The following is a 15,824-nucleotide window of genomic DNA, read 5'->3' as shown; positions in this document are numbered from 1 at the left end:
CCTGGGCGCATGCGCAGACCTGGTTTGTCTCGGGCCCCTACTGGACCCGTGAGGGGCGGGGCCCGGCAGGGATTTGGGGCGGGGCCTCAGGCGATGACTGACAGTCCGACTGCGCGGCCCGGACGGTCCCAATCCGGCGGGAGGGAGGGGGGAGGGGCGGGATTTCCTGCGGGAGGCGCCGAACCGGCCTTGGAAAAGGAGGAGGAGAAAGGGGGAAGGGGGTGGGGGGTCAGTGGGAGCCGTCCTCCTGAGTGCCAGGGACCGAGGAGGGTCAGCTGGACCCCCGGCAGGGCGGCGGGGAGAGGTGAGACTTCGGGACCCGTGTTGGGAGGTGGGGGGGCAGCACCCTTGAGTGCGGGCACTGAGTAACTTTTCTTGCGGGGTCGGCTGGCGTCTCCATCGCTGCTCCTCCCGTCCCCTTCGCGCCCGCGGAGCCCGTCTTCCCGCATCAGCCCCCCCCCCCCCGGCGCTCGCTCGCTCGCTCGCTCGCTCGGCCGATCGGATCCCTCCAGCCGCTTTGTTCCCCGGGTCGGCCTGGGCCGGGCTGGGGCGGGAGGGGGGTGCGCGGCGCTGCACTGGGCATTCCGGGGGGCGGGGGAGCCCGCCCGACCCCAGGCACTGCCAGAGGCGCCTTCCCCCAGTGGCCGCCGCAAGTCCTGAGCGGGAATGCCATCTGGATTAGACTTGGGACATTTGCAGAGTTGGGGGGGGTCCCCATTCCGGGGCCCCAGGCCTACGTGACTTTCATGCCACGGCACCCGGGCAGCAAATTCGAGGCCACTGAGGACTGACGTAAGCTCTCCTGCGGTGAAATCGAAGGTTTAGCCCTAAGCTTCAGGCTGGAGGAGCCAGGCAGATCCATTTGCAACCAGCTCGTAGCACCTTTGCCCCCTGTCTCTTCTCCGTCTGGCACAAGGGGTGAAGGTGGGTCTTCTCCGTCTGGCACAAGGGGTGAAGGTGGGTCAAGCAACAGTTGCCGGAGATTCAGTGTCCAGCCGGCAGCCTCCCTCCCCTAAAATAGGAGATGAGGGGCATATTTTTTCCACTTAACCCTCTGAAATCATATGAGCCCTGAGTCTAGGGCATTCAACTGGCAGGGTAGACTTTAGGCAGGGAGGAGTTTTGGGCCAGGCACCTTTCATAGGGAGTGACCCCTCGTGGCTGCCTGTTTCTGACCCTCCCAAGCCCCACCTTCTGACCCACCAGTTGTCTGTGGGTGTCAGAGCCTGGGGCTGTGGAGAACAGGCTGCTGGCCCAGCCTGCCCTAGTGTGTCGTGCTGCCAGGGCCCCTCCTGCCCAAGGTTGAGGTGCTGCCAGGTGCCCCGAGGCCTCAGTGACTCAGCCTCCCCCTCCCAGAGCGCCACCTCCCCCCTACCTCCCCCATAGTCCTCTAATGCATGGTCACCTTCTCACCCCCACCCCCCCCAGCACCTCTGGACTCAGAGGGGATGGGAGTGGGTGGGTTTTGGGGGCTCCTGGGAAGCCCTGGCCTGTACCTTCTCTGAGCCCTGCCTTTGGGACACTTGCAGGCTCTGGCCCAGACTTCGGCAGGGGACCTGCACCCTTTCTAGGGCCCCTGCAACCTGTCTGACACTACTGCTGGAGGCCTGAGGAATGCTGAGGGTGCTCTGGGTGGACACTGGTGCTTCTGAGCCAAGCCTTGAAGATTGTCGCACCCAGTCCTGGCCCATCCTGGTGCCATCAGAAGCTGTAAGCTGATAGCCATCCAGGTTGCCACACTGCCTCCACCCCCTCACAGATCTGCTCTACTGCTTTTGGTGGCAGCTTCTGAAGCATCTTGTGAGTGCCTGACAAGAAGCCCACTGCCCAGGACGCCAGAAACACTCCCTCCCAGTACCACTGGCCCTCCAGAAGCCTCAGTCATGGAATCTTGACACCTTGGTTTATACCGTTTCCTTGCCTCTGCCTTGGACTCCTGAACTCAGAGCCCAGGATGGGTCGAGAACAAGACCTAATCCTCGCCGTCAAGAATGGAGATGTGACAAGTGTGCAGAAACTGGTGGCTAAGATCAAGGCAGCAAAGACAAGTGAGTACTTTGTGGAGTGATTTGTCCTTTTGAACCTCTACCCTGGTGCTCAGGGATTGGGAGTGTTACTGATCCGGGGGACTTGCAGCAAGGAAGACAAGGAGTACTTCTGTGTGGCAAAGCCAGAAAAGGAAAGGAGATTGATTTTTCCAGAGTGTCCCGAGGCAAACTGATTAACCTCTCTGAGCCTCTGTTGCTTCACCTGTAATGCAGAAGGGTTGAGGCTCCATCATTCAGATGTTTTGGATTGTTTGTTGAGTGCCAGGCTCTGGTGTAAGCACTGGGCCAGAACAGTGAATCAAACAGACCAAAATAGCCACCCTTATGGAGTTGCCTTCTCTAGCAGGTGGTTTTTTTGGATGTATTCTTTGGAGCAGTGGGGCCTCTAGCAGTGGTTGGGGGAGACTGAATAGAGCTCTGTTCTCCGCCTCCTTTACTGGAGCGTCTTGCTTGTATGTCTTAGCCTGTGAGGTAAGCTTTTGAAAAATGAGATGAGGGAGAGAAAAGCACTGTCTAGCATTGAATGATGTTATATTTGTTTTGTCGTCATCTCCGTCTTCTTCCCATTTTTCCTCTTCTTCTTCTCCACCTCCTCCTCCTCCTCCTTCTTTTTCCTAATCAGAGCACTGTTCATCTCTGAGTTGTGCTAGAAGTTGAACCTGGGACTTCCAGGTATGAAAGTCTGTTGTGCTACTGGCACTTGTTTCTTTGGCATATATATATTTCCTTTTTGTTGCCCTGTTTTTATTGTTGTTGTAGTTATTATTGCTGTTGATGTCGTTGTTGGATAGGACAGAGAGAAGTGGAGAGAGATGGGGAAGACAGAGGGGGAGAGAAAGATAGACACCTGCAGACCTGCTTTACCACCTGTGAAGCGCCTCCCCTGCAGGTGGGGTGCCGGGGGCTCGAACCGGTATCCTCACACCCACACCGGTCCTTGCACTTTGCACCACATGTGCTTAACCCGCTGTGCTACCACCCGACTCCCTCTTTGGCTTATAGTGATGTGTGGTACTGGATTGAACTCAGGATCTCAGGCATGCTAGGCATGTGCTCTGTTGTTCAGCAACCTCCCTGGCCCTGTAAGATCATTTTTAAAAGAGTTCTACCGCATGAGAAAATGTTCAGTGTTATCTAAATGTTTGTGAGTCACGAAAGCTGATTTTCTGGAGGATTTTCTGAAGCCTCATCTCCTGGTTATCTCTGTGGCCAGGCCCCTAAGGGCATTCGACTTTGGGTTTTAGGGCAAACTCTTTAGACCACTCCATAACTCTGCATTTGTCCCCTTGAGTTCCTAGACCAATTGAGGCAGGAGGTGGTTCCTGCCCAGAGTACTCCTAAGAGTACTAGATTCCTAGCTCCAAAACATACCTCCCAGGAGGGAGTCCCATGGGCTTCCTAAAGGGAATTGCTATTCCCTTTCACAGCTGGGGAGGTAGGATCCTAGAAGGGTTTTCAAGGTCTGTTTCTTGCACACCAGGGCAGGGGACTGAGGAGGACGAGGAGGAGGAGGAGGAGGTCTCTAGCCCAGAGAAGTGAGTACAGGGCGAGCATGAAGGGAGATGAAGTGAAGGAGTCCCCTGGGGGAGGACCCTGGAGGCCCAAGAATGAAGCCACACCCCCTCCTCCCCTCACCTCTGTGTTGTTCTTGGTCAGCAGCCCAGAGGACTGCTGCTGACCTCATAGCCCCAGGGCCACAGAATGAGGCCAGCATGTGGGGGTGGGTTTCAGAAGCCTGGCGGCTACAGGAAATTTCCCTACCTTCCTGAGAAGTGTCTGCAGGCAGATGCCCCTACTTCCAGCCCCCATGGGACTTGCACAGAGTATGTACACAAACATACTTGGAGAGACAAGGTCTTGGGACTCCTGGTACCATGTTCTTCCTCCTAGTCCTATGAAATAGTGGTGGCAAGAAGGTGATCCCATTGTCACATTTGCAAATTCTACACATAGTTCATGAAATACTGTAGCCCCCAATTCCCGGTGAGACAGGCATTTCTATTTTTTTTTTTTAATTTATTTACTATTGGATAGAGACAGAGAAATTGAGAGGGGGAAGATAGAAAGGGAGAGAGACAGAGAGACGCCTGCGGCCCTGCTTCACCGCTTGTGAAGCTTTCCCCTTATAGGTGGGGCCCAGGGGCTTGAACCTGGGTACTTGCACACTGTAGTGTGTGCACATAACCAAATGCGCCATTACCTGGCTCCTGAGATAGGTATTTCTATGTCCACCTCACAGATAAGAAGCTGACACTCAGGGTGTGTGTGGGGGGGTGATTTGCCCAAGATCACACAGCTGTTGTGTGGTGTCTCACAGACAAGTTTGTGTCCTCTTGCCCCTGCTCTCACACTCCGCCACCCATCAGAATTACCCAAGGACAGTGGTGAAAGTGTAGACTTACTGGGTTTTTTTGTTTATTTGTTTTAATTTATGTTTTTGATAGAGACAGAAATTGAAAGGGAATGGGGAAATAGAGAGAGAGAGAGAGAGAGAGAGAGAGACCTGCAGCCCTGCTTCACCACTCATGAAGCTTCCTCTGTAGGTGGGGTCCAGGGGCTTAAACTGGGGTCCTTACACGTTATGCAGTATGTGCGCTTTACCAGAAGCACCACTGCTCAGCCCGACTCCCTGATTCCTGCCCAATATTAGAATAGCTATTTCTCCCATTAGCTTTAGAGCATTTCTCAGATGGGAGGCTAGGAACCTGCTTCATGCCCTGGAGAAGCAAAAGAGGCTGCCAGAAGGGAAGTATCAGCGTACCCCTTTGTCCTGGCCGTACCTAGAGCTCATGACTGTCCAAAGAGAGAAGAGAGGTGAGCCCTGTCTGCTCCCTGGAGGCCCTCACTGGTCAGCTACAGGGAGCAGGTTGCTGTCCTAGTCTTGCCCCCTGCCCCTCCTTCCATCCTCTCCCCTTTTCTGAGCTGGCTCCTCCAGCCAAAGGAAGTAAGAGTGGGCAGGGGTGGCTTGCTGAGCTCACATCCTCTGCCTGATCCTAAATCAGGAGTGACCCTTCCACCTCTGAGCCTGATGGGGAAGAAGGTTATGCAGCAGAGGAAGTGCCTGGAGCCACTGCCAGGAACTGGACCCTCCGCCCTCCTGCCAGGGTCCCCAGCCCAGTCACCCTGAGCCTCTCTCCTACCACCTTTCCGGCCATTGTTCTAGAAAGAACACAGCCTGGCCCTGCCCCTGTTCCTGTCCCTCCTGTCACATTGTCCTGCCACTCCTGGGAGGGGCTACAGCTCAGACTCTTCAGGCTGTCCAAGCTGGCCTGCTCCTGACTGTCTGCCCGCCGAGGTGGGGGGCAGGATGCAGGACTTTCTACATCTCTTCCCCACTGACCTCATCGTCTTCGCCAAGGCCCAGAGAGTGACCATGACTGGCCAAAAGAGAAAGAGCAAGAATTGGAGTCATACATTTCCTGCTTCTAGAACTCACTGTTCTTTCATTTTATTATTATTATTTTTGCCTTCAGGGTTATCACTGGAGCTCAGTGCCTGTACTACAAATTCACTGTTCCTGGAGGACATTTTTTTTTCCATTTTATTGGGTAGGGCAGAGAGAAATTGAGAGAGGGGGGAAAAATAAAGAGGGGAGAGAGAAAGATAGACACCTGCAGATCTGCTTCACCACTTTTGAAGCAACCCGCCTGCAGGTGGGAAGCCAGGGGCTCAAACAGGGATCCCTGCGCGGGTCCTTGCGCTTCGTATTATGTGTGCTTAACCCAGTGCGCCGCCGCCCAGCCCTGAACCCACTGTTCTTTCCACTGCCCTGAATGGCTCTGTGTGACAAGGACTTTCTGAGGGGGCTAGCAGAAGGCTGGGGGAGGAGCGCTGTGCTCCCCAACAGCCCCCACCCCTCAGCCCCGTCATCACTTGTTGTTCGTCCTTGGTTCTGTATTGATCTCTTCAGTGGCATGGTGTGCTTGGGCTCAGCCCCCACAAATGTAGCTGTCCCCTCCCTACCACCCCTTGCTCCTGACTGCCAGGTTGCTCCCTCCCTGCTGGAATGAAGCCCCGTGTTGCTGGGGGATTCAGGGGCCCACCAGGGCCTGGGGGCAGGCCTGGACCAGCATGCTTGGCATGCTGCCCAGCCCGGGTTGAGCCAAACCTCCTTCCCGGCAGGGGTGGGTTCCAGCAAGAGGCTGGGCACAGGCATTCCCCTGCCCCTCCCCACTCCCCAAGGCCCACCCATTCCTGTGCCTGACTCCTGTGTGGGGCACACCTGCACGGGGCTATCCTCATCCCTGGGAGTGTGGAGCCAGCGAGCGGGCTACCCTTGACCTGCCTGCCCACCCACCCTTTCTGTCTTTCTAAATATACATATTTATTTATTTTGGGATAGACAAAAAGAAATTGAGAGGAGGAGAGAGAGAGAGACAGAGACACCTGCAGCTCTTAGAAATCTTCCCAGTCTGCAGGTAGGGCCAGGGGCTTGAACCCGGGTTCTTGTGCCCTGTAACACGTACTAGGTGTGCCACTGCCTGGCCCACACTCTCTTTTGCTGATAGCATCTGATGATAGCGGCTGGTGGGCAGAGTGCTCTGATGTTAGCTCCCACCTTCACACACTGACAAGGATCCAGCTTTGTGGTCAGACCCTTGGCAGCAGGTCCCGCGATCCCATCTGATAGGTGAGGAGGCTGCACCAGAGAGGTGAAGCGACTTGCCCAAGATTGCACAGCTAGTGACTGGCAGAGCCAGAACCTGGTATAGGTGTGTCTGATGCCTCCTTCTTTACTGCGCTCCCCTCAGGGATGTCCCCAGGCCTTGTGGCCCCTGAGTCCAACTCTGGCATCTGCCCTTCCACTCCAATGGCATCTAGTGCCCTTATCCTTGCTCTCCCCACCTCCTCAGCCTGGGGAACAATGGGACCAGCTCCTGGCAGGAATGTTAACCATGTGGCCGTGGGCCTGTCCACCAAGGGTCCAGCATGCCAGGCTCCCTCCCACCCCTTCGGCTCTATAAACTCACTGGGCCAGGGGGCCCAGGAGCGCCAGGCCACTGCTGCCGTGGGGGCTCCTTCAGCGGGTGCCTCCAGCTGATGACACAGGGACGGGCTGGCTCCGAACCACGGGCTGCAGGGGGCCATGGGGCAGGTGCTGTTCTGCACACCGAGAGGTCAGTTGGATTTGGAGGGTGGAGCGGGAGTCCTGGGGTGGGGTGTGGGTATGGCGTATCATCTGAGGTACCCTGATGCCTTCTGCTCTGATCCCCAGAGCTTCTTGGCTCCACAAAGAGGCTCAATGTCAACTACCAGGATGCTGATGGGTGAGTGAGCACCTCCCCTGCTATGAGCTTCGGGGCTGGGCAGGGATGAGGGCCTAGAGTCCCTTCTCCTCCCGAACTTGACCCTTAAGATGTGGGGGCTGAGACCTCTGGGTTCCTGCCCTTGGGGGAGGGGGCCCTGGTGCCTCTCTGAGTGGCCTCCTTGGGTTGGGTTAGATTCCTGTTGGGCCCCTTTTCTCCCTGGAGGGTAGGAGCCCCTAGGCTGCTGCTCCTACAGCCCCCTCCCCTGGGCTGGCTGAGGGGAGGCCAGACAAACAGGCCTCTCAGTGCAGACACTGAGCCCTTTCATGCCGAAGCCTGGCTGTGCTGCGCTCCCACGGCAGGCCTGGCAGGCCGGGGGGAATGGGGTGCAGTGGGCGAGTGGCTCACCCCTGCCAGCCCCCATGATGGGTTTGGAGTGAAAGAACAGGATTTGGGGGTGGGGACTGCTCACCAATACGACCCCCTACTTTCTGTTCCTCCCCCACTCTAGCTTCTCCGCTCTTCACCACGCCGCTTTGGGGGGCAGCCTGGAGCTCATAGCCTTACTGTTGGAGGCTCAGGCCACTGTTGACATCAAGGACAGCAATGGTGAGACCCCAGTGGAGCCCCCTCCCCACTCCTCTTCCCCAGATCAGAACTCGCTCGATTCCCTAGCAGCAGTGCTGACAGGTGGCAACATCACTTCTCTCACTTGCAAATGTCTCACTGAATTTATCTCTGCTACCTTCTGGGGTAGTGGGTGGTGCTGGCACCCATTTTCCAGATGAGGAAGTTGAGATGCAAGGAGGTTGTGGTTGTCATGCCACCCATGTCCTCATTGCTGGGCACAGAGTCCTTCAGGCACCAGCCCCATCCAGCTGGACTGCTCCCTCCCCAAACCCTGGGCTGGCTCCTCAAGGCTCTTCAGTCCCCCCACCCCCACTCAGAAAAAGTCCTTCTGTCCCGCCAGGCATGCGCCCACTGCACTACGCAGCCTGGCAGGGCCGGCTGGAGCCTGTGCGGCTGCTGCTGCGGGCCTCTGCGGCTGTCAATGCTGCCTCTTCGGACGGACAGATCCCACTGCACCTGGCGGCCCAGTATGGACACTACGAAGTGGTATGAGAGCCTGCCTGCCAGCAGGGGTGAGGGGGAAGGTGGTCTGGTGCTGCCCTCTCACCCGCCTCCCTCCACCCCAGTCAGAAATGCTTCTCCAGCACCAGTCCAACCCCTGTCTGGTCAACAAGGCCAAGAAGACACCCCTGGATCTGGCCTGTGAATTTGGGCGGCTCAAGGTGAGCACTGTAGCCCTTGGGGTGATGGGTCCTGAGTGTCTGTGGGGTCTCTAGAAGAGATGTGACCTGGGTTCTGGTGGCTGCAGGTGGCTCAGCTGCTATTGAATAGTCATCTGTGTGTGGCACTGCTGGAGGGTGAAGCCAAGGATCCCTGTGACCCCAACTACACCACGCCCCTGCACTTGGCTGCCAAGAATGGCCATAGAGAGGTCATCAGGTACCCACGCGCCACCCCACCCCCCCACTTCCTCATCGCCTTCCTGTGGGACTGGGATGTCCGCTCAGGGTCCTGCCTGCTGGCCTCTTCACCCTTGCTCCAGATTACTGTTCCAGCCCCAGTGGGCGCTTTCCTTTCCTGTCTCCTCTCATCTCCATGAATCACCCCCCACCTCCCTACAGACAGCTCCTGAGAGCCGGGATTGAGATCAACCGACAGACCAAGACAGGCACGGCACTTCACGAGGCTGCTCTGTATGGAAAAACCGAGGTGGTGCGGCTGCTCCTGGAGGTGGGCACAGACACCAGATATTCCTATAGTCATACATGGAATTCTGTTGCATATTGGCTCCCAGATCCCTAAGGACACATAGGAGGGTGTCATCACCACTAGTGTGGTGTTGTACCTGGCCATCAGCTGGGCTCCAGCCCCAGCTTTGTCTTTTACTTGTTGAGTGACCTTGAGCTTATCTCCCAACCAGTCTTGGAGCTTTCATTTATCTACAGCTAGAAAACTAGGAAAACTGCCCCTCCTTTCTGGGTAATCTTGAGGCTGCAGAGCAACGATAAGCTGAGTGCTCAGGCCCACGCTGCTCTCTGCACTGTGCGCAGGGCGGAGTGGACGTGAATATTCGGAACACCTACAACCAGACTGCACTGGACATTGTCAATCAGTTCACCACGTCCCAGGCCAGCCGGGAGATCAAACAGCTCCTCCGGGGTGAGTGGGGGGGGGGGCTGGCTGGGAAGGGAGATGCAGTGTGTGTGTGTGTGTGTGTGTGTGTGTGTGTGTGTGTGTGTTATGGGTGGTACCCAAAAGCAGGAAGTCACACTCCCAAGCCCCAGGAGCTGGTGGGGCAGGGATGCTACAGTGGTGAGGCAGTGACCTGGGGGATGTTACAAAGGTCACATGAGAGGTGGTAACATATCCCAGTAACTCTCAGGTGACACCTGTCTCCCCCTTCTCATTAGAGGCCTCAGGGATCCTGAAGGTCCGAGCTCTCAAGGATTTCTGGAACCTCCATGACCCCACTGCTCTCAATGTCCGGGCCGGAGACATCATCACGGTGAGGGTCCTGTTGAGGCATTTCTGGGTAGACACAGACAAAGAAAGGGCTGCTCTCACTTGGGCAGCAACTGTGGGTCAGGCTCCAGGCTAAGGTTTTTATCTCGGGGACTTTTCCCAGACTCAGGAAAAGTAGGTACCATGCTGTTTCCTTTTCCAGAGATGACCAACTTGAGGCTTAGAGAAATTAAAGTGGGTGCCTTCCCACGAGGCCACGCAGCTAGTGCATAATGGAGCTGGGATGTGATACCAGACTGCCGGCCTCCTGTTTATAAGCCCTGGAGGCATGTGAGGCATTGGGATGGACACTGGCAGTAGGGGAGAGTACTGGGCCTCCTTAGGGGCAGGAGAACTGCTGCACTGTAGCTTCAGGGCCGACTCCCTACCATCTGGGCTCGGGGTGACCGTGCCTCCTCTCCCCCATCTGCCACAGGTGCTGGAGCAGCATCCTGACGGCCGCTGGAAAGGCCACATCCATGAGAGTCAGAGGGGCACAGACCGAGTGGGCTACTTCCCCCCGGGCATCGTTGAGGTGGTCAGCAAGCGAGTGGGCCTTCCCATACCCCGCCTCCCTTCCACATCCACCCCACTGCACCCAGGTTTCTTCCGGACCCCACAGCTCCCTGCTGATGACGCCCTGCAGCCTCTCCCCTGTGGCCAGCTCCCACGGGTGGGCCTCAGCCCAGACAGCCCAGGTACATCCTCCCAGAGGGCATCATGGGACCTTGGGGTGGGCAGGCTGCCAGTCAGCTGTTGGCAGGGCCAGCTGGAACTCTGAGCCCTTGGCTTCTGCCTCCCGCAGCAGGTGACAGGAATAGTGTGGGCAGCGAGGGCAGTGTGGGCAGCATCCGCAGCGCCGGCAGCGGGCAGAGCTCTGAGGGCACCAACGGCCACAGCCCTGGCCTCCTTATCGAGAATGCCCAGGTAGGAGGGGAGAGGGTATTGAAGCAGGGCAGATCCCTCCCCCCGATGCCAGTTTCCTAATCATCTCCTTCCTTGTCCCTAGCCACTGCCTTCTGCCAGAGAGGAAACAGTGCTGTCAGGACTGCACCCCCCAGCCCTGGCAGGTAGGAAGGGTAGAGACCTGGGGTGGCTGGGAGGAATGCAGGGGGGAGGCTGAGGGTTTGCCCTCTGCCCTGCCACTTCTGATCCCACTTCTGTCCTTCCCTGAAGATAACTTGAGCCACCGCCCTCTGGCCAACTACCACTCTGGGGAGCAGCTCTTCAGCCATGATGTGAGGCCAGAGCAGCTGCTAGAGGGGAAGGTATGACCATGGAGTGTGGACTTCTGGTCCTGGCGGTGGAGAGGGGCTGTCTCATCAGGTCCTTGAGCCCTTGTTTAGGCCAGGCAGGCCTCTACAGGAAGCTAGGGCTGTGGGCTTAGCTGTGCCTTGAGCTCCTTCTCAGCCCACAGCTCACTAACCTAACCCCTTCCCTGGGGGTCCCACAGGATGCTCAGGCCATTCACAACTGGCTGAGTGAATTCCAGCTGGAGGGCTACACTGCCCACTTCCTGCAGGCTGGCTACGACGTGCCAACGATCAGCCGCATGACACCCGAGGTAGGTGCTGCAGCAGGAGGGCAGGAGAGGGCCCAGCAAGTAGAGCAGCAGGGGGCCTGATGACAGGACACTGTGTGGCAGGACCTGACGGCCATTGGGGTGACCAAGCCAGGGCACAGGAAGAAGATAGCCTCTGAGATCGCCCAGCTCAGCATCACTGAGTGGCTGCCCAATTACATCCCGGTGAGTGGGCTGCAGCTCTGAACTGCCTTTGTGAGTGGGGGCTGAGGCCAGCCAGAAGCCAGCTCTACAAGGGGCACTGTTGCAGGTGGACCTGCTGGAGTGGCTGTGTGCCCTGGGGCTGCCACAGTACCACAAGCAGCTGGTGAGCAGCGGCTACGACTCCATGGGGCTGGTGGCCGACCTCACGTGGGAGGAGCTGCAGGAGATCGGTGTCAACAAGCTGGGTGAGGAGGCTCACTCTGGAACCTTCCAGCTGGGTTCTGAACCCCCTTTCCTCCAGGGTCCAGATTGAGGAGGAAGAGGGGTCCTGGAGGGTAGTAAGTGGTGACCCTGCTTGACCCCAGATAACTGTTGTCTCTCAGGTCACCAGAAGAAGCTGATGCTTGGGGTGAAGCGGTTGGCGGAACTCCGGCGAGGCCTGCAACATGGGGAGACCCTGGGTGAAGGCGGCCGCCTACTGGGCCGGGGCCCAGAGCTGATGGCCATTGAAGGACTGGAGAATGGCGACGGGCTGGCTGCGGCTGTCCCGCGCCTCCTCACCTTCCAGGGCAGCGAGCTGAGCCCGGAGCTCCAGGCAGCCATGGCAGGGGGTGGCCCTGAGCCTCTTCCCCTGCCCCCGGCCCGCTCCCCAAGCCAGGAGAGCATCGGTGCTCGCTCTCGAGGGTCAGGTCACTCCCAGGAACATCCTACCCCCCAGACTAGTGGCGGAGACCCCACCACCATACAGGAGAGGAACCTTCCAGAGGGCACAGAGCGCCCCCCTAAACTATGCTCCCCACCTCCTGGCCAAGGCCCCCCCTCTTATGTGTTCATGCATCCCCAAAGCTCACCCTCCAGCCCAAGCACAGGGCCACCTCCTGGTGCACCCCAGGCCTTCTACTTGGCAGGCCACCCTGCCGCTCCTCCAGATCCGCCTAGGCCTAAGCGCCGGTCCCACAGCCTAAGCAGGCCTGGCCCTGTTGAGGGAGAGGGAGAGGGGGAGGGTGAAGGGCCTGTGGGCAGTGCCTTGGGCAGTTATGCCACCCTTACACGGCGACCGGGACGCAGCACCCTAGCCCGGACCAGCCCTAGCCCGACCCCTACACGTGGGGCTCCCCGCAGCCAGTCCTTTGCCCTCCGGGCCCGCCGTAAAGGCCCCCCACCCCCACCCCCCAAACGCCTCAGCTCTGTCTCTGGCCCCACTCCAGAGCCCCCTCCACTAGATGCAAGCCCAGGGCCCGAGGGCCCCCGAAGGCGAACGCTGAGTGAGCCATCAGGCACATCAGAGCCCCCAGGCCCGCCTGCCCCTGCTGGGCCTTCATCGGACACTGAGGAGGAGGAGCCAGGGCCTGAGGGGACACCCCCGTCTCGGGGCAGCTCTGGGGAAGGGCTCCCATTTGCAGAAGAGGGAAACCTGACTATCAAACAGCGGCCCAAGCCAGCTTGTCCCCCAGCCCGGGAGACGACAGTACCTCCTGGCCTGGACTTCAACCTCACCGAGTCAGACACTGTTAAGCGAAGGCCCAAATGTCGGGAGAGAGAGCCACTGCAGACAGCACTCCTGGCCTTTGGAGTGGCCAGTGCAACCCTCAGCTCCTCTGCCCCCCTGCCCTCCCAAGTCCCCAGTGAACCCCCCACCTCATCTTCTCCCACTCTCCGACCTGAGCCTAGCCCTCCAACTCAAGGAGTGCCAGCCTCTGTGGTGCCCAGCCTCCCAGCCCAGCCCCCAGTACCCCCACCCTCCGGACTGGTTCTGGAACCTTCCTCAGGTGGTTGGCAGCACGGAGAGACAGAGCCCCCTGTTCTCCCTGCAGCCCTCCTCAAAGTGCCTGGAGCAGGTGAGGTGGGGTCTGTGAGAAAGGGCATCTGACAGGTGGTGTCCAGTTCAGCTATGTCACAAGCCTACCTTCTACCTACAGGAACAGCTCCCAAGCCTGTGTCTGTGGCCTGTACCCAGCTGGCGTTTTCTGGCCCTAAGCTGGCTCCACGGCTTGGCCCCCGCCCCATGCCTCCTCCAAGGCCAGAGAGCACTGGGGCTGCAGCCTCAGGCCGGGCCCAGCAGAGGCTGGAGCAGACCAGCTCCTCCCTGGCAGCTGTACTGAGGGTGGCGGAGAAGAGCATTGGCACTGAAGAGCAAGAAGGGTGAGGGTGCTGGCCAGGATTGGGGGTGGTGAGGAGAGACCTCACATCTTTATGTGCTCCTGGGAATGTTGGGGTGGGAAGCTTCATGGATAGATAGATCATGAAACCAGGAGGTGATCCAGGGGCAATGTGGTGCGGGCCGTGAGCTAACCTGACCCTGTCCTGCCCCCTTCTCCAGCCCCCCGGCCACCTCCACCAAACACATCCTGGATGACATCAGCACCATGTTCGATGCCTTGGCTGACCAGCTGGAAGCTATGCTGGACTGACCCAGACTCACTGGTGCCTTCTGTGGGCCTGTGTGACCCAGTGCCGTCTGCCACTGCCCCAGCACAGAAGATGCTCCTGCTGCCCTGGCAGGGTCCACCCACTGCTCTGCTGCCCCAAACCAGCAGCTGTGAGCTCTGCAGCCCTACCCCCACCCTCTCCCTTCCAGGGCACAGGAAGGTAAGGGGGCCGAGAAGACTTGTCAGGTGCTGGCATCTTGGCAGAGCCCTTTCTCTGTGTGTAGTCAGACCAAACAGTCTGCCCCCTGGACATGCCCCTGGTAAATCTCCTCCCCAAGAAAGAAAGTGGCAGCGGGCTTAAGGGGGTCCTCGCCTGCCCCACTTGCCACCAGTGTCTCGAGTCCCTGTGCCAGGAGTTAGGTCCCCAGTGTACAGAGAGCCTGTAAATAGACGGCGGCGGTACCCAGGGCAGCACCAGCTTCCCCCCTGCCCGCCCTCGGTGTGGCTAAGCTAACTGGGGCAGTGGGGTCAATAGATCACCAACGTCCAAAAATTTTCAACTGTAAATGTTATTTTTTAAGGAGAGAGAAATGCATATATTTTAAATGGAGTTTATTCTATCTATAACTGCCTGAGAGGACGTGATCAGGGACTGCCTTGTGGCTGGAAGCCTCCTGGGTTGGCCCAGGCCCTGGCTTTGTAACCATTAACTTTCTCCAACTAACACCAATGAAAGCGTCATTTCACGTGACCAGGCTGTGTTTGGATCTGTGCCACATACTTCTTGAGGCTTGGGGTGGGGGTTGGGGGGGCCTCACAATGTGGAAGACGACAGGCTGAGACCTCCCTTCTCCCCCTCTCTTTAGAGGCTCCCCCACTGGCCAAAGCCTGGGGTCGTTCCTGTTGTGGCAGCCTCATGGCGCAGCCACAGACTTTTCTTAAATCACCGACAAGTTTTAATACAAAGCAATCTACATTCGGTTCTAAAGGTTCTTTTCCAGTAAAAAATATATACACTATTAAAAACATTCTCACAGGAGAGCTGGGATGTGGGCGGGGGATAGAGCCCTGGGCTGTCACCAGAAGTGGCTCAGCCTAAAGTTGGGGTCAGGAGGAGGTTCTGGGGTGAGACAGGGCTCTTCATCTTCAGCTCTGAGTGCAAGGCTTCCCTGCAGAGGGAGGTAAGGGAAGTGCTTGGCCACATCCAGGCTCCTGCTCCCAGAGGCAAGATGAGGGGTGCAGAGAGGAAGACAAGGCTGCACCACACCCCAGCTTTCAACAGCCTTGAGCGTTGAGTGGCCCTTCTGCCACTGTTCTTGGGGAAGGAAGGAAGGAAGGAAGGAAGGAAGGAAAGAAGGAAAGAAAGAAAGAAAGAAAGAAAGAAAAAGATTGAAGCCTGGCTCCTGATTCACAGCTCCACCTAGAGAGGCAAGTGCAGAGGACACTGGGCCAGTGAAGCCTGAAGGGGCAGCCTACAGGCAGAGGAGGTGGCAGCCCCCTCCATTTCAGCCATACATTCAAGAGTGCTCTTGTCAGGCCCACAGGAGGGCCACAGCATCCAGAGAGCAAAGCTTGTCGGCTCCTCCCTGGAAGCGCTGGAGCTCAGTGTGACAGCTGGTCCTCAAACGCCAGGAGCTGGGCCCTGAGTTAAGAGCCGACCCTTTAACATTCATGATACCAGAAATGGGAGCCAGGGCAGCGGTGGCCACTGGCTTGGAGTTCAGAAGGGAGAGTTCATGCCCAGCTTAGTCTCAAACTGCAGCTTCTGTCGCTTCTGGTAACGGACCCGAACTCTGGAGGGAACAGGAAGTTGAAATCTGGGTTAGTCTGGGTCCTGAGACTGGAGGAGGGGTTGGGGCTGGAT

The 15,824-nt window shown here is 58.0% G+C and overlaps 2 protein-coding genes across 9 annotated transcripts in view; one reads left to right on the top strand and one right to left on the bottom strand.

The window, feature by feature from the left end:
- Window positions 1-161: 161 nt before the first annotated feature.
- Window positions 162-15,292, top strand: CASKIN2 (CASK interacting protein 2). 3 transcript variants are annotated; one of them, XM_060202746.1, is made up of 21 exons: window positions 162-304; window positions 1,530-2,048; window positions 6,902-7,165; window positions 7,264-7,315; window positions 7,806-7,903; window positions 8,265-8,410; window positions 8,491-8,586; window positions 8,673-8,803; window positions 8,986-9,094; window positions 9,415-9,523; window positions 9,775-9,869; window positions 10,302-10,563; window positions 10,671-10,792; window positions 10,875-10,935; window positions 11,042-11,133; window positions 11,319-11,429; window positions 11,511-11,612; window positions 11,698-11,836; window positions 11,975-13,429; window positions 13,511-13,733; window positions 13,912-15,292. In XM_060202746.1, the coding sequence occupies exons 3-21, from the start codon at window positions 7,135-7,137 to the stop codon at window positions 14,000-14,002; spliced, it is 3,525 nt and encodes a 1,174-aa protein (XP_060058729.1). In that variant the 5' UTR covers window positions 162-304; window positions 1,530-2,048; window positions 6,902-7,134; the 3' UTR covers window positions 14,003-15,292. The 3 variants fall into 3 exon arrangements, with proteins under 3 accessions (XP_060058729.1, XP_060058728.1, XP_007524919.2); XM_060202745.1 differs by lacking the exon at window positions 6,902-7,165; XM_007524857.3 differs by lacking the exon at window positions 6,902-7,165 and having other exon boundaries at window positions 167-304; window positions 1,572-2,048.
- The window catches only part of TMEM94 (transmembrane protein 94), a 27,413-nt gene continuing 26,144 nt past the window's right edge, over window positions 14,556-15,824 (bottom strand). For all 6 annotated transcript variants that reach the window (XM_060202740.1, XM_060202741.1, XM_060202739.1 and 3 more), the window contains exon 31: window positions 14,556-15,753. In XM_060202740.1, the coding sequence (XP_060058723.1) occupies window positions 15,681-15,753 (73 nt within the window). In that variant the 3' untranslated portion in view covers window positions 14,556-15,680. The remainder of the gene's footprint in view (window positions 15,754-15,824) is intronic.

This window comes from Erinaceus europaeus, chromosome 12, assembly GCF_950295315.1.
Source record: "Erinaceus europaeus chromosome 12, mEriEur2.1, whole genome shotgun sequence".
In the NCBI taxonomy this organism is placed as follows: Eukaryota; Metazoa; Chordata; class Mammalia; order Eulipotyphla; family Erinaceidae; genus Erinaceus; species Erinaceus europaeus.
This window is presented reverse-complemented; position numbering and strand designations above follow the sequence as displayed.